The 15,200-nt window shown below is 43.8% G+C and overlaps 1 protein-coding gene across 1 annotated transcript in view; it reads right to left on the reverse strand.

Annotated features, from left to right (window-relative positions):
- Nucleotides 1-5,974, reverse strand: part of ST6GALNAC5 (ST6 N-acetylgalactosaminide alpha-2,6-sialyltransferase 5) — a 209,696-nt gene extending 203,722 nt beyond the window's left edge. The window contains exons 1-2 of the mRNA XM_031968859.1: nt 5,835-5,974; nt 4,141-4,413 (exon numbers count right to left, since the gene is read on the reverse strand). Of these exons, the coding sequence (XP_031824719.1) occupies nt 4,141-4,413; nt 5,835-5,849 (288 nt within the window). The 5' untranslated portion in view covers nt 5,850-5,974. The remainder of the gene's footprint in view (nt 1-4,140; nt 4,414-5,834) is intronic.
- Between the last annotated feature and the right edge of the window lie 9,226 nt (nt 5,975-15,200).

Genomic DNA, 15,200 nt, shown 5'->3' on the forward strand with positions numbered 1-15,200 from the left:
TTAACTTTGAAAGGTAGGTGGCAGAGTGGATAGAACAATGCACTTGGAATAGAGAAGTGATTTCTAATTTACTTATTAGTTGAGTCATTCTGGACAAGATGAATAATCTCTTTTACCCTCAATTTCCTGATCTCTAAAGTAGGGATAATAAAAGCACCAACCTCACAGGACTATAATGAAGCTTAAAAGAGAAAACCTGTAAAGCACTTTGGCAACCTGAAAGTGCTAAACAAATGCTAGCTATTATTATTGTCATCACTGTTATTGTTGCTATATCAGTTGTCTGAGGACACCCAGGTATTCTGTCAGAGGCAGACCTTGAAGCCAGGTCTTCTTACCTGTAAGGCTGGCATTCGTTCCATTCTTCTGAAGGCCTCTTTGTATACCAATAGCTTAGTTCATATGAGTTTTTTTTATCAGAGATTTTTTTTAAAAAAGCATTTTTATCTTCAAATCACTGTTAAATAGGCATTTCCAGTTTTCAAATAGAGGAGCACTGCTATTAGAAGCAGCTGTTCTCTGACTGGTACTGGGTAGTGATCAGGCACACCCTTCACCCTTGGCACTGTGCAGTGACATCTGCTATGCATGGCTTTTGATGTCTTGAGAAGGTTACCACTTATTAAATTTATTGAACATTTTTTCTTGGGAGCAATTTGGAATTTTTGAACACCATTGTAAAAATGTGACAGTGCAAAAGCCAGCCTTTCCTTGTTGTCCAAACTGGTTATATTGAGATGCAACAACAGATCAACATGGAAAAAGTTCTGAATCTGTGGCCACTAGTCCTGGATTCAAAGCTTGACTTTACTCATTACCTGGATGATCTTGAATCAGTCACTTAACCTGGATGTGCTCCAATTTCTTCATCTATAAAGATGAAGATTGTCCTGGAAAATTCTAAAATCTCTTTAACTACAAATCTAAGGCTGTAGGTATAGGCCCAACATCACTTTGAAGTAATTAATAAAAACTGACATTTACAGAGTGCTTGACAATTTGCTAAGCATTTCATATACAGCAAATCATTTGATCCTCCGATGACGCTGTAAATGATCTACATTTTGTTATCTCATTTTACAAATGAAGAATCTGAGATTCAGAGCAGTTAGTCCATGATCCCATATGTTTTTCTAACTCTAGGTCTAGTCACTATATCAGATTCCTTGATACATAAGAATCACTACTGATATTTATATAACGATTTAAAGATTACAAAGCTCTTAATATACATCCCCTCATTTGAGCCTCAAAAGACTGATCCTGCAATTATTCAGGGAAGCAAACACTATTAGTATTAACATCATTATATAGATAAGGAAACTCGGACAAAAAGCGACTAAGTGACTCTCCCATAGTAAATGATATGCTGGTGAGTGCTGAACAACCGGCGCTCCTAACAATCTGTACTCATAACACACCTTCAGGTTCAATCTTCATTCGTCACTTTTTAAAGTCTAGACAATAAACAAAACAACAAATACATCCCAGATTGGTAGCATTTTGTTGATATCTAAAGTGTAAATGCTCACACTGAAAATAGTACAATCTGCTCTCTTAAATCAGCTCCAGCTGGCTCCAGAACATCCCTCTAGAAAGCATCAGAGTAAAGATTTGAACCTAGGTCTTTCTAGATCTAAATTCAGTACTCTATTTGCTACATCAAGACATTGCTTGTGCATTTCAAATACAGTAATTTATTAATAAGCCCATACCAAAAATTCCCACAACTGAATACTGATGCATCCTATCACTTTCCCAATAAGCAATATTCAGACAGTGACTTCATGTAACGGAAAAGTCTACCTTATTTATTTTGTATATATTTTGCCCTGTAGAATATAAGCTACTTGAGGGTAATTGTTTGCTTTTTTGCTCCAATTATCTGGTATGATTCCTAGTACATAATAAGTGTTTAGTAATTGCCTATTGAATGACTAATTGAATGGCTATATTTTGAAAAGGGTCATGGGTTCACAATCTATTCCTTCATGGAATGAATCTTAGAAGACATTTAAATCAACCCCTATATTTTATAGGTGAAATTATCATGTACCAATTAAACATAAAGGACATTCCTAGAATCCAAATCCATTTTCTCAAAGAAAGTAGTAGAGTGAAGCACAAAATTTAGGCTACTTTAATTTTAGATGCTTCCCTAAACCAGACCTTTAATTTTTTTAAATCCTCACAAAACTTTTACTTTATATTACATCAGAAAATCCAAGCCAAATATACCATGGTATATTGAAAATATCTCTGACTCTTTATTCAAAAGAGGGATTCAAATTCCTCCCCTGCTAGTTATTACTATTACCTGTATGACAGTAAGAAAACCATTTAACTTCCCATCCTTATCTTCAAAATGGGTTAGTTGGATTGAACAGCCTTTACCTGCCTTTCCAGATCTAGTTCTGTGATTTATATTTACAATTTCATGAAATTAGTGAAAATTCATTATATGCTACTTAAACCCCAAGTACATCTCTGGAATCTAAACCTATTTTTTCAAAGAAACTCAAAATTTGCCTTCAGTCAGTAGTATACCCAAGAACAAAGCCTGAAATCATTCCAGAATCACTTAATACAAGAGGTTTGGAAGGGTCCTTACTGGCTATCTAGCCTACTTGTTCAACAGAGGAAGTGAAATCTGTTATTGCAAGATGGGTGGCCCTCCTCTTTTGGATTAACTCCTTCTGGTCAGAGTTCCTCTTTCTCTCTCTCAGTCTGTCGAAAGCTTCTCTATCCCTCCAGGAATATTTTGGGCTACTTTGGGGGTCAGATTATTCCAACCTACGATGAACAAATTTCTTTCTCTAGACTTCTTATAATAATTGTCTTCTTTGTCACTTCTGGTTAATTATCTTTTTTGCATGTCCTGCTTCACCATTTGCCACTGGTGCTTTTAAAAAGCAGTCTTATGGATTGTAAACTCCTCGAGGGGGATTATGTCTTATACTTTTTTGTATCTTTCATAAAATGCATCACAATTATCTAAAAACTGCTGACCAATTAGCTAATTGGGAAATCTATCTTAAAAAATGGAGTTTGGCTTTTGTTTCCCTCTGAAAGCAATGAGCAATCTTTCCAAAACAGCAAGAACTGCATAACTGTATTTATAAAACCTATTTACTCCCAACTGCCTCTGATATACACCCATGGATTCAAACATCTTTCATGAAGCCCCTAAACTGAGTGGATTTCTAATATTCTTCTAGCTTGATAAAGTAAATATTGAATAGAATTACATTTTCATACAAATATGAACAGTTATGAATAATGAGGGAAAAATTCACTCAGGATTAAACAACATATTCTGGATTCAGGAAACTTGATGGGGTCTCCACAGAGACATTGCACAATGGAATTGTTAATTTTTGGTTATTTTTGTAGGCAGGAGCCTTAATTATTTTTTAAAAATCCTATTGTTAATTATTAGCAAGCTCTGTAGCAGCTTCTAGCGAGGAAGAGGGAGAATGGGTCTCGGAGACGGAGGTCTTAGCCTCGAGCCTTTCTTGCCTAGCTCCACAGGACTTAACTGAGCCAGAACCATCTGGAGGAGAAATCAGAGAAGAACTCCGGTGTCTGAGGAGCTCCTGGGGGCCGACTGGCTAATTATGACGGAGTGCACAGTATCACTTCTGCTCATCCCCTTCAGTGGCTCTGTCCCTCCCACCCCCAATTCCAGTCAAATTCAACTTGAGCCAGAAGGTTCGGGAAAATGTGAAATGGATTCATAAGTAACTCTTCCCGTGCCGTGGAAAACCGAGCAATTAAGGGCTCGGGCTGAGGAAGAAACCCCCAGATATGTTGTCCAGGCAGAAGAGCCAATCAACCGAGGAAGACAAAGGGCAACGGGTCCCAGCCTCGCTATTTCCCTTGCCCCCACCCGTCTTCAGAAAAACTTTTCATCCTTTCTCCAAGAGGAGAGAACGAATCCCCACGTCCCTCCATTGAAGCCCCCACCCACCTCCCTCCTGGGGCTTCCAGCGGCTCACTCCCGCGCCCCACACCCAGTGGGGTTTAGCACGAGGAGTCGGGGAAGAATCAATCCCCAGAGCAGGCTGTTGCTTCGGCTTGCTCGGAATGAATACGCGCGTGTGTGCATGTGGAGGTGGGGGAGAGGGTGGGGGAAATCACCTTATGATCCAAGACGCTGATGTATCCGTCCAGCAGCCGCCCCCCTTGAGGAGTCCCCGGGCGCTGCGGAGACTGCCCCGGGCGTCCGTTGCTGCCCGCCAGCCCCAGGAGCCGGCCGCTCTGGGCTGCGGGTTTGCCGCTGGCCCCCGGCGCTGCCGCCTCCTGTTCCCGCCGCTGGGGGTGTTCCTTCTGGCCGCCGCCGAGGCCGCTGTACATGAGCAACAAGCTGGTGCACATGGTGGTGAGCGCCAGACACACAGCCAGCCCATGGCGCTGTGAGAAGAGAGAAACGGCGCTCAGATCGCTCTAGCTCTAGCCGACGGGTGCCGCGGGTGGAGTCAGCACCGCGGAGAGCTCCAGAGCCCGCTCCGGGCCCGGCGGTCAGCACCGGGGAGAGCTCCGAGGGCTAGTGCAGCCCGGAGAGTCAGCACCGCGGAGAGCTCCCAGGGCTGGTGCAGCCCGGAGGGGCAGCATGGGGAGAGCTCCGAGGGCTGGTGCAGCCCGGAGAGTCAGCACCGCGGAGAGCTCCCAGGGCTGGTGCAGCCCGGAGGGGCAGCATGGGGAGAGCTCCGAGGGCTGGTGCAGCCCGGAGGGGCAGCACCGCGGAGAGCTCCGAAGGCTGGTGCAGCCCGGAGAGTCAGCACCGGGGAGAGCTCCGAGGGCTGGTGCAGCCCGGAGGGGCAGCATGGGGAGAGCTCCGAGGGCTGGTGCAGCCCGGAGGGGCAGCACCGCGGAGAGCTCCCAGGGCTGGTGCAGCCCTGCGGTCCCCGGGAGAGCGCAGCCCGGCCGCCCGCCCTGCAGCCAGCCTTCCGGGAGCCGGCGCTCGCGCCTGTGCAGCCGAGGAGGCTCCCGGCCCGCCGGGCTCGGCTGGGCTGGCTCTGCTCGCCGCCGCCGCCGCCGCCGCCGCCTCTCGCTCCCTGGCTCTCTCGGCAGGGGGCAGGTAGTGCCCGGCCATCCGCGCCCGCCCAGAGGGGGCAGGGGCTGGGAGAGATGCTCAGCTGGGACCTTAGCGGGAGGGCGCCGGGCCAAGTGTGTGCTTTCCGCTCCCGCTCTTTCCCCCCCTCCTGGGGACCCCGGCTTCTCCCTCTCGTTCTCCTCTCCGCCTAGGGCTGCTGCTGCTCGCAAGTTTGGAACCCGGCTGGAAAACCAGAAAGTCTTCGGGGAACTCTGGTCCCTGCTCCTCGGCCTTTGTCCTTCCCAGCCCGACCCCCCGCGCCCGAGCCTGCCCCCTTCCCCCTTCAGCCCCGGCTCTCGCTCTCCTCTTCCGTCGGTCGCCTCCTTTCACCTGCCTTTTGGACATCCCACCCTGGCCCGGAGGAAGCTCGGATCTACCTGAGTTTCACATCCCCAGTCTTCTCTTCCCGAGCCTGGAAGCTACAGCAGAGGCGGAGACCGTGTGTGTGTGTGTGTGTGTGTGTGTGTGTGTGTGTGTGTGTGTATGTGTGTGTGTGTATGTGTGAGTGTGAGTGTGTGTGTGTGAGTGTGAGAGTGTGTGTGTGTGTGTGTGTGTGTGTGTGTGTGTAAACACGCATTAAAAAAGCAGGAGGAAAGTTGTCCCTTGGAAACTGAGGAGCCGGGGGAGCGGGGGCTGGGGTTGCGCGCCTTGCGCTCCCGGCTCGGGCGCCCCTTCCCCGGGGTGGGCGCCCTGCCCGCTCCCGGCTCGGCCCCGCCGGGAGTTGGGAGCCCGGACTCACCATCAAGGTCTTCATTTTCGGGCGCCTCCTCCCTCGCAGTCCTCAGGCGCTGGCGTCCGGGGCCACTTTTTCTCCTCGGCTTCCCATGGCTGGGGAAAGTGGGCGCGGGGGTGGCGGGGCTGAGGATCAGGGCGGCGGGGGCCGGGGGAGGCCGGCGGGCGGAGGAGGCGGCGCCGGCGGCGGGGCTATTCCGGCCAGGTAGCGGCGAGCTGGGCTCGGGATGGGGAGAGCGCTGCTGTTGCAGAGATTAGACACAGAATTAAAACTGAACTGGACCCTCTTAGTCTCTCAGTGATCTACACAACTGCCGCCTGCCGCCGCCCGCTGGGTCCTAAAGCCCTCTGGATGCCTCCCCTCCAACGGGGGAAAGCACATCTCTGCAGCCGAAGATTTGGGGGGCTGGGAAGTTCACTGGGGCCGCTTTCCTTCCGGTTCTTCCTTTCCCCCTTTTCCCTCGGGCACACACAGAGAAGGGACAATTCTTCCTGTTTTAATGAAACCATCCAGGAAAAGGACTGAGAGAGATGGGGTTTTCCCCCTGGGTGCCAGCCGCCCGGTGAGGAGCCGCTTTCTGTTGGGTTAATTGAGCGAGAAGCAGCAGACTCCCCAGGATGTGGAAGAGGGGGCCCCTCCAGCGCTCAGCGTGGTGGGAGGAACGCTGGGCTCTGCAGCCTGAGCGTCCAGGGTCAAACCCACCTCTGCCGCTCACTCCCCAGGTGACTGGCTAAGTCACTGAAGACATCTTGGGCCTCAGTTTCCTCATCTGTAAAGGGAGGAAGTGTGGGCTACCCGGTCTTTCCAGATGGATGAGAATAATAATGAGGAGGAGGAGAAGGAGGAGAAGGAGGAGAAGGAGGAGAAGGAGAAGCCAGCGGTGGTGGAGGAGGAAGAGCAGCAGCAACAAGGCAGCAGCCTCCACAGAAGCAAAATGTGGCGAGATAAGTAAGTAGTCTAAGAAGGAGGATCTGTGTTCAGGAGCTGCCTCGGGCAGCCCCTCGGTGATCCTGGGCCTCAGAGAATAGCAGGCCCCTCAATTCATTTCCCTCTTCTAGCTCTAATTAGGAGGCACCTCCGGGGCTGACTGGCCACAACTTTGCCCAGATGTGCTAGGGGTAACCCTGAAGGCTGCTGAAGCTTTCTGGTACCGTTGTCCAGTAGCCCCCATCAGTGGGCTGCTCATCAAATTGAGAGGCAGTTTGACCTTTGCACTTCTGGAGTCTGGAAAATCTATATTCAAATTTCATTTCAGATGTTTATTAGCTGCATGACCCTGGGCAAGTTATATCGCCACCTTTGGCATTATCATCATCATCATCATCATCATCATCATCATCATCATCATCACCACTACCATCATTGATATAGGACTTTAAAAAAGATTTGCAGAGTTCTCAAGAAGCCCACAGTCTAACGAAGGAGATAACAAGGAAAGGGCTATGTGCAGGATAAATTGGAAACCCACTTTGTGCTTACCACAACCATAGCAGTCGGTTTCTGGCCATCTTACAAATGGGTAAGCTGAGGCAGGACCAGCTAGGGAATGCCATAGGGCACAGAACACCAGTCCTGGTGTCAGAGTCTTCCTAAATTCAAATCTGGCCTCAGACCCTTATTAGCTGCCTGCTAACAAAGATGGGCTGAACAACAACAGCAACAAATTGAAAAAGGATTAAATGACTTGTCCAGGGTCATAAAGGTAGCATCAGTTGCTCATCTATAAAATGAGGGGGGAGGGCTTGAAGAATTCTAAGAACCTCTTCCAGCTCTAAATCTATATATACTACTCTGATCTTTCAGTGCCTCCCACAATGCTCTAAGACCACAAATTGCAGAAAAGTTGCAGATTCATTATTTGAGGGAGTTTCCTGAACCCAGTAAGTCAGCCAGCCAACCTTTATTAAGCACTACTATGTGCCAAGGATGGTGCTAAGGGATGAGAAGTGGCTACAAAGAAAGGCCAAAATAGCACTTGCTCCCAAAGCTTCCATTCTAGTAAAGGCAACAATATGCAATGAAGGATGGAAGGTGGTCTCAGAGGGGAAGAGAAGCTCTTTTACACACACACACATGTGCACACACATGCACACACACGCACACACATGCACACACGCACACACACACACACACACACACACACCACTGGAGAAGGAAATGGCCAACCAGACTCCAATATCCAAAAAAATACTGGTCCTTGCCAAGAAAATACCAAATGGGATCTTAAAGAGTTGAGCATGACTGCAATGACTGGAACAACAAGATAGGTACACACTTTTTATAGATGAACATGTGTGTGGTATGTATATAAATGTAAAATTGTATGCATGCGTATGTATGTGTATATATGTGCAGTCCCTGCTGATGTCTATATTCATCTAGATAGGGATTCTAGCTATAACTTTCTTAAGAGAGGGAATCTAGGGAGAAGGAAAGTCCCGCTATTGCTATTCTATTGAAAGGGACTCCATTTTAGGCATTTTCTCTACAATTTACAGTTTTAGAGTAGCCTGGGGAACTGAAAGATTAAGTGACCTGTCCAGGGTCATGTGTCCAGCAAGTGCAAGAGAACATTGGAACCTAAATCCACTGGCCCTAGACCTTCTAGGCCTCTTCTCTCTAGACTACGAAGCATCTCCATATTTGTGTATACGAACTAATACATGCCTCCAGGGGCAAATACATGACTATCTATGCACTATATGAGTTCAGTCCTACAACTTTGAATCCCCACATGTTACAAGTGGTTGTACAAATCTAGTTTCATGTGCATGAGCCAATACTGTTTAGATACATCTATGTTGCCTGTATGCTTGCACACGTAAGGCAGCTGGGTGGCCCAGTGAATACTGTTGAATTCAAATTCAGCCTTATAGCCCTAGTTGTATGATCTTGGGCAAGTCACTTCACTCTGTTTGCCTCAGTTTCCTCATATGTCAAATAAACTAGAGAAGGAAATGATAAATGACTCCAGTATCTTTGCCAAGAAAACCCTATTTTCTGATTAAAAAGGGTCATAAAAAGAGATAACTGGAAAATGACTAAACAACAAACAACACATTTACTTATATATATGATGTATAAACACACATACATATATAGGTGTGCATATTCATATATTTACATACACAAATGTGACACTAGGTGGTGCTGTAGTACATAGAGCTCCAGATCTGGAGTTAGGAAGACTCATTTTCCTGAGTTCAAATCTTCCTTCAGACACTTATTAGCTTTGTGACTCTTGGCAAGTCACCTTACCTTGTTTGCCTCAGTTTCCTCATCTGCAGAATATACTGGAAAAGGAAATGGCAAAGCCCTCGGGTATCTCTGCCAAGAAATGTCCAAATAAAGTCATGGAGGTTGCACAGGAGTGAAAAATGACTCAAACACCATCACAGCAGCAACAATAATAACATATGAGACATACACATACCCATGTGATCCCTGAGTTTAAGCTCCACCTCAGATTCACCTGTGTGACCTGGTCAAGTTATTTAAACTTAGTGTCCCCCAATTACTCAAGAAGCCTGTAAGTTATTGAAAAGGATCTGACCTTTATTATGTTCTGTACTTATATGTATAGATCCAGAATGTTTCCCTTTAAATTTTACATAGAGCATGGATACTGTTAGCTATATTTATTCTCAATTTGTCTCATTGTTTATTATCATCTTCTTCTTCCCACATTTAACAGCTCTTAGGTCTGTGGAAGTTTTAAAATTCTCTGATTCACAATGTCCTTATCTTTTAAATTTTTATCTAAATTATTTGTAGTCACTACTTATGACATCAAACCACTTAATGTCTAAGAATCTGGCCCTACCTGGACTTTCAGCAGCATTGAGTGCTCATTTTCCATCCTCTGTTGAAATTATTTTAAAGTTTTTCAAACATTCAGTCCCTTCCATCCTCATTTTTAGCAGGGCCTGTGGATTCTTCTTTCTAATGACATTTTTCTGTCTGCTGGAGATAAAATGGTTCATCTTCTCATTTTACAAGAACTTCCCAGGTCCTTATTGTTTCTTTTCTTTGAACCTACTTGCATGAATGGCTCAAAGTCCCTCTGTGAAAACTTTTTTTTTCTTTCAAAAGCCTTTTTAATTATTGTTTTGTGCCAAGAAATTCCCATTGAGAGTTTGCTTTCGGGTTGATGTCTGTGCCAGTTGAAGATGACAGCATGTATGTAATTATAATGATAGCGCATGGCCCTGGAGAAGTGAAGGGCGATATCCTTCTCTCTCTCCCTTGCAGAGGTGACGGATTTTGTGGTTGGAACATGGCATGTGTTGGGAGAGTTTGCAGATACTCAAGCTGGCTTTGCTGAGCTTCTTTCTGTGTTTCTTGCTTGTTTTTTAGTACAATGTGTGTCTTTGCACATTTAAGTTCTGGACTCTTTTGCCTTTCTGCTCAAGTTGAGCATCTTCTTAGCAGAAGAATTTTTAGAAATACAGTATGTAGAATGACAGAGAAAAGCAATTTTACTGAAATACAATTGTCCAAATTTATTTAAAGTTTATCCAGAATTCATGGAACTCAGGCTCAAAATTCTTGTTTCATAGATTAGTAGGAGAGATCTATTTAGAAATGAAAACAGTATAGAAACCAAGGACAGCAATAATTTTTAAAAGAATATGATAACATAATGCTGACAGAAAAATACATTATTTATTCCAAAATAGTCAAAATAATTTTTGTGATATTACTGAACACCTCACCTATGACTATATGATGTTAGAAAATTTAAAATGGAGATGTTCTGCAGGCTAAGTGAACCATGGAGTCAATAATAGCTCTCTCAAGGCCAAAAAAGACATGATAATTTCTTTCTCCCTCCGTCCTTCCTTCCTCCCTCCCTCTTTCCTTCCTCCCTCCCTCTTTCCTTCCTCCCTCCCTCTTTCCTTCCTCCTTCCCTCCCTCCCTCCCCCTCCTTCTCTCTCTCCTTCCTTCCTTCCTTCCTTCCTTCCTTCCTTCCTTCCTTCCTTCCTTCCTTCCTTTCTTCCTTCCTTCTTTCTTTCCTTCCTTCCTTCCTTCCTTCCTTCCTTCCTTCCTTCCTTCCTTCCTTCCTTCCTTCCTTCCTTCCAGAACATTATAGTACTTAGAGCCAGGGTCAAACATTAGCATTTTCTCAGAAAGTTGAGATAGATAATGAAAAGGTTAATTCCAATGAAGCAAGTCCTCTTGAGGACTGGAGAGATAAATATGTTTTTCCCCCCAAAAGACAACCAGCATGATGAGCCAATGAATGATTTGTGTCCTGGGTTCAGATGGAGCCAGACAGTCACTGGATAAGGATATGGCCAAGCCTTGGTAATTGTGTAGCTGCACTTGACACTTAAATTAGTAAAAGGAAGGGCCAGCTTGATGAATCATTGAAAGCAAATTATCCTGATTCTTCCAGACTGTCTGTAACATGCCACCAAAGGCAGCTCATGCATTTTGTAGGACTACTATTTCTCAATTCTCCAGCAAGTGGCACAGTGATGGGTGGAGCTTTTCTAATATATTCATTCAGTCCGAAGAGAAGCTGCCTATTTATGACTGAGGTGTATGGCTATGCAGTAGGTGTCTACTGCATAGGGCATCTGGACAGATTCATGGCACTTCAGGATCCCTCCTTTCCTCCCTCTGTGGGCAGTGGGTAGATAATTGCTGAATTTGTTGACAAAAAGACTAAGTACAAATTTAGCAATTCTGTGCCCAGCTGGAGGAGGCTTCTGGTATCATCTCATTAAATCCCTTAATTTTTATAGCTGAAGAAACTGAGGCTCAGTTGTTCCCTATAACTACAGGCACACTACTACAGGCACACTACAAAAGCTCTTACTGAGGATGGGAGAGGTAATCAACCAATCAATAAACATTTATTGAGTTCCTACCATGGGCCAGACACTGTGCTGAGAGGTGACAAAGTCAAAGGACAGTCTTCAAGGAGCTTATAATGTAATTAGAAAGAGCTAAGATGGCAGTCTCTAGTTAATTCTGGTTCAGGAAGATAGTAGCTTTATACATATCTCTTAATTCTCTCATCAGATGATTATGGAAAAGGCCATCCCAAAAATAAAATACCTAATAAAACTATTTACAAGCAAACAACAGAAATGGAGAAGTTACACAGATTGAAATGTGCTGAAAATACTTGGTCAGCCATTTGACTTTTGGCAGGAAGATATAATTTAAGTCTGGTGGTCCTCTCAGAAACTGGAGAAAAGAGCTTCCAGTTTCACAGTATTATTGAAGCCTTCCCCATCCAATGTTTCCCTAGCCCCCTTCTGGAAGGCTGCCATTACAGACATGGTATCTGTTTCCCTCTTGTCCATATAGCAAGTCAGGCTTCAGGTCCCATCTATGTATACCATCCACATTTACTCATGTGACTATCCTATCTCCCTTAGAAAACAAGGGGCTTGGTTCTCATCACAACATACAAACCCTTTTTTCTCTGGTGACTGTCACATGTGAGTTGGAAAGAAAATCTGGGGCATATGGCTCCAATTCTGATTTCCTAACTGTCTGATAGGGTTTCTTGGAGGCCTGTGAGGGGAATGGGAAGTCAATGATTCTCCTTATTTCATTGTGTGTGTGTGTGGCTCCCTTTCCTTGAATGCACATCCAAGGGTACGTGGAGATGGAGGAAAAGGAATGATGTCATTGGATGGTTAGATAACGCTTTGTATTTAAAAGTAACAAAAGGACTGGGCTTTATAACCACTTAGGTGGCCTCCATCTCACCCCATCCCACTCCCAAGACTAACCCTAGTATTGGATGCTTTTCTGTAGTAGAGATCTTCTAGATTCTCTTTTTGACAACTATTTACGTCATGTCCTCCATTAGAATGTAAGCTCGTTGGGGCTTTTTACTTTTCCTGTAACTCTTAGGACAGTGTCTGGCACATGTTAAGTCATGATTAGATGTTTGTTGATTGACTGACTGGTTGCCTGAGCTTTGGAGTTAGTTAAACCCAGGTTGAAATATTATTCTGGCACTTTCTCACAGTGTGAGCATAAGGATGTTCTTTAAGCTCTCTTACCTGTAGCAACCTCTGTATGCTACAGTGGGAGAAACACACATCCACACCAAGTTCACAACCTGCCACTGCTACCTATTAGCAATGGCACTTCAGGCAATTCTCCGGGACTCAGTTTCTTCTTTTGTAAAAGAGAGAGGTTGGACAATATGCCCTCACAACATCCCTTCTAGTTGTCTAGATACTAAAGTCTAAAATACTATGATCAATTAAGTTTCAGAGAGACTAAACGCAATCACAGAACCTCAATGCATAATAAAGAAAACAATAGCTAAAAGATAATTTCACTGAAAAAGTCTGAACATTTTCCAATTGAGATGCTAAAGGGCTTTTACTCCAAGGGTCTTCACTTATATATGTAGAACTTGGTGAACCTTACATTTAATAATTAGAATTGCATGAAAGAACCAAGAATTCATAAAAACTTAATTGACTTGCAGACCAGTCAATAAAGCTGTTTTTAGTTCATTAGACTTGGTCAGCTCAATACAAAGTGAATCTAGTAATCATAATTTGCTTTTCAAATCCAGGTGTCTGAGCTAGATTTCTCACAATTTAAATTTTGCCACATTTCTGCTTCTGTTGCTATCGCACCCAATCAAGTGGGTTATTATTTCTGTGGCAATGGGAGTGGAAGCAATGAGAACAAGAGCAAAGAATTAGGCATTCCATTATATGTTAGACAGCAAAAGACAACGCAAGATGGATGAAATTGAGAGCTTGGTGGGGAAACATGGAAGCAGAGAGCAGGGAGGAGAACTGACCTTTCCATTTACAATGGAATCACCAATGGAAAAGAATGCATCCTTCTGATAGACCCTTAGGGTGGAGCAGTTTCTGAGGGATTCCATTTCTCTTGATGCTACCATAATGGCTGGATATAACTTTTCCATTGCTACTTTTGATCTTCCTTTGTAACAAACTAAAATATACAATAGAAACCACTAAACTAACAAACCTGACATTTTATACAACATTTTATGCTCATAGACCACCTCTTCCCTTCTTGGATCCCTTTCCAGCTTCCCCCCAAAAATGAGGTTCATTTTTTATTTTCAAGCCAAATATTTCTAATTTTATTAAAAGGTCCTGGTTCATTTTTAAAGTTTCAGGGATAAATAAAATGAGCATGTTGCTAATGGGCAAATTAAATTAAATAAGAAAAGAGGAAAAGTCAAAAGCAAGTTTTTCCCATTCCTTCATATTCCCATATTTTGTGACCAATTTCCATTTGTCAATCATAGGTCCATCTTACTCTAAAAGAAACAAAAGAAAACACAACAGAAAGTCAGAGGATCAGAGATGGAGGGCTAGAAAGGTCCCCAGAGATTATAGATGGAGAATCTAAGGCCCATGGAAGCAAAGTGGTCTGCCCACAGTCACACAGGGTGTCAATATCAGAGGGAATGTGGAGTTTAGATCTTGTAACTTCAGGGTTAATGCTTTTTAAATTGTTTTGTATGAGAGCAAACTCACTCATCATAAAAAATTCTTTTCTTCAATAATCATATAAATATGTATACAGATATTGGATTTAATATATATTTTTTCCATTTTTTTATTATAGCTTTGTTTACAAGATATATGCATGGATAATTTTTCAGCATTGACAGTTGCAAATCCTTTTGTTCCAACTTTTCCCCTCCTTCCCTACCACCCCTTCCCCAGATGGCAGGTTGACCAATACATGTTAAATATGTTAAGGTATAAGTAAAATACAATATATGTATACATGTCCTAACAGTTATTTTGCTGCATAAAAAGAGTCAGACTTTGGAATAGTGCACAATTAACCTGTGAAGGAAATCAAAAAGCAGGAGGACAAAAATAGAGGAATTGGGAATTCTATGTAGTGGTTCATAGTCATCTCCCAGAGTTCTTTCGCTGGGTGTAGCTGGTTCAGTTCATTACTACTCTATTGGAACTGATTTGGTTCATCTCATTGTTGAGAGAGCCACGTCCATCAGAACCGATCATCATATAGTATTCTTGTTGAAGTATATAATGATCTTTTGGTCCTGCTCATTTCACTCAGCATCAATTCATTAACATATATTTTTAACATGTTTAACATGTATTGGATTACTTGCCATGTAGAGGAGGGGGAAAGGGAAGGAAAAATTTGGAACACAAAGTTTTGTAAGGGTCAATGCTGAAAAATTATCCATGCATATGTTTTGAAAATAAAAAGGTGTAATAAAATATTTAAAAATGTAAAAAAAATTCTTTGTTTTATGCAGTGGCACAAGATCTTATCCCGCACAGGCTAACATGATCTTGAAGCAACTTTTTTTGCATTTGTCCTTTCCTAACTTAAGGTGTATGTACATCACCATCCTTAGACAGA

Source organism: Sarcophilus harrisii, chromosome 4 (assembly GCF_902635505.1).
Source record: "Sarcophilus harrisii chromosome 4, mSarHar1.11, whole genome shotgun sequence".
NCBI classification, from domain to species: Eukaryota; Metazoa; Chordata; class Mammalia; order Dasyuromorphia; family Dasyuridae; genus Sarcophilus; species Sarcophilus harrisii.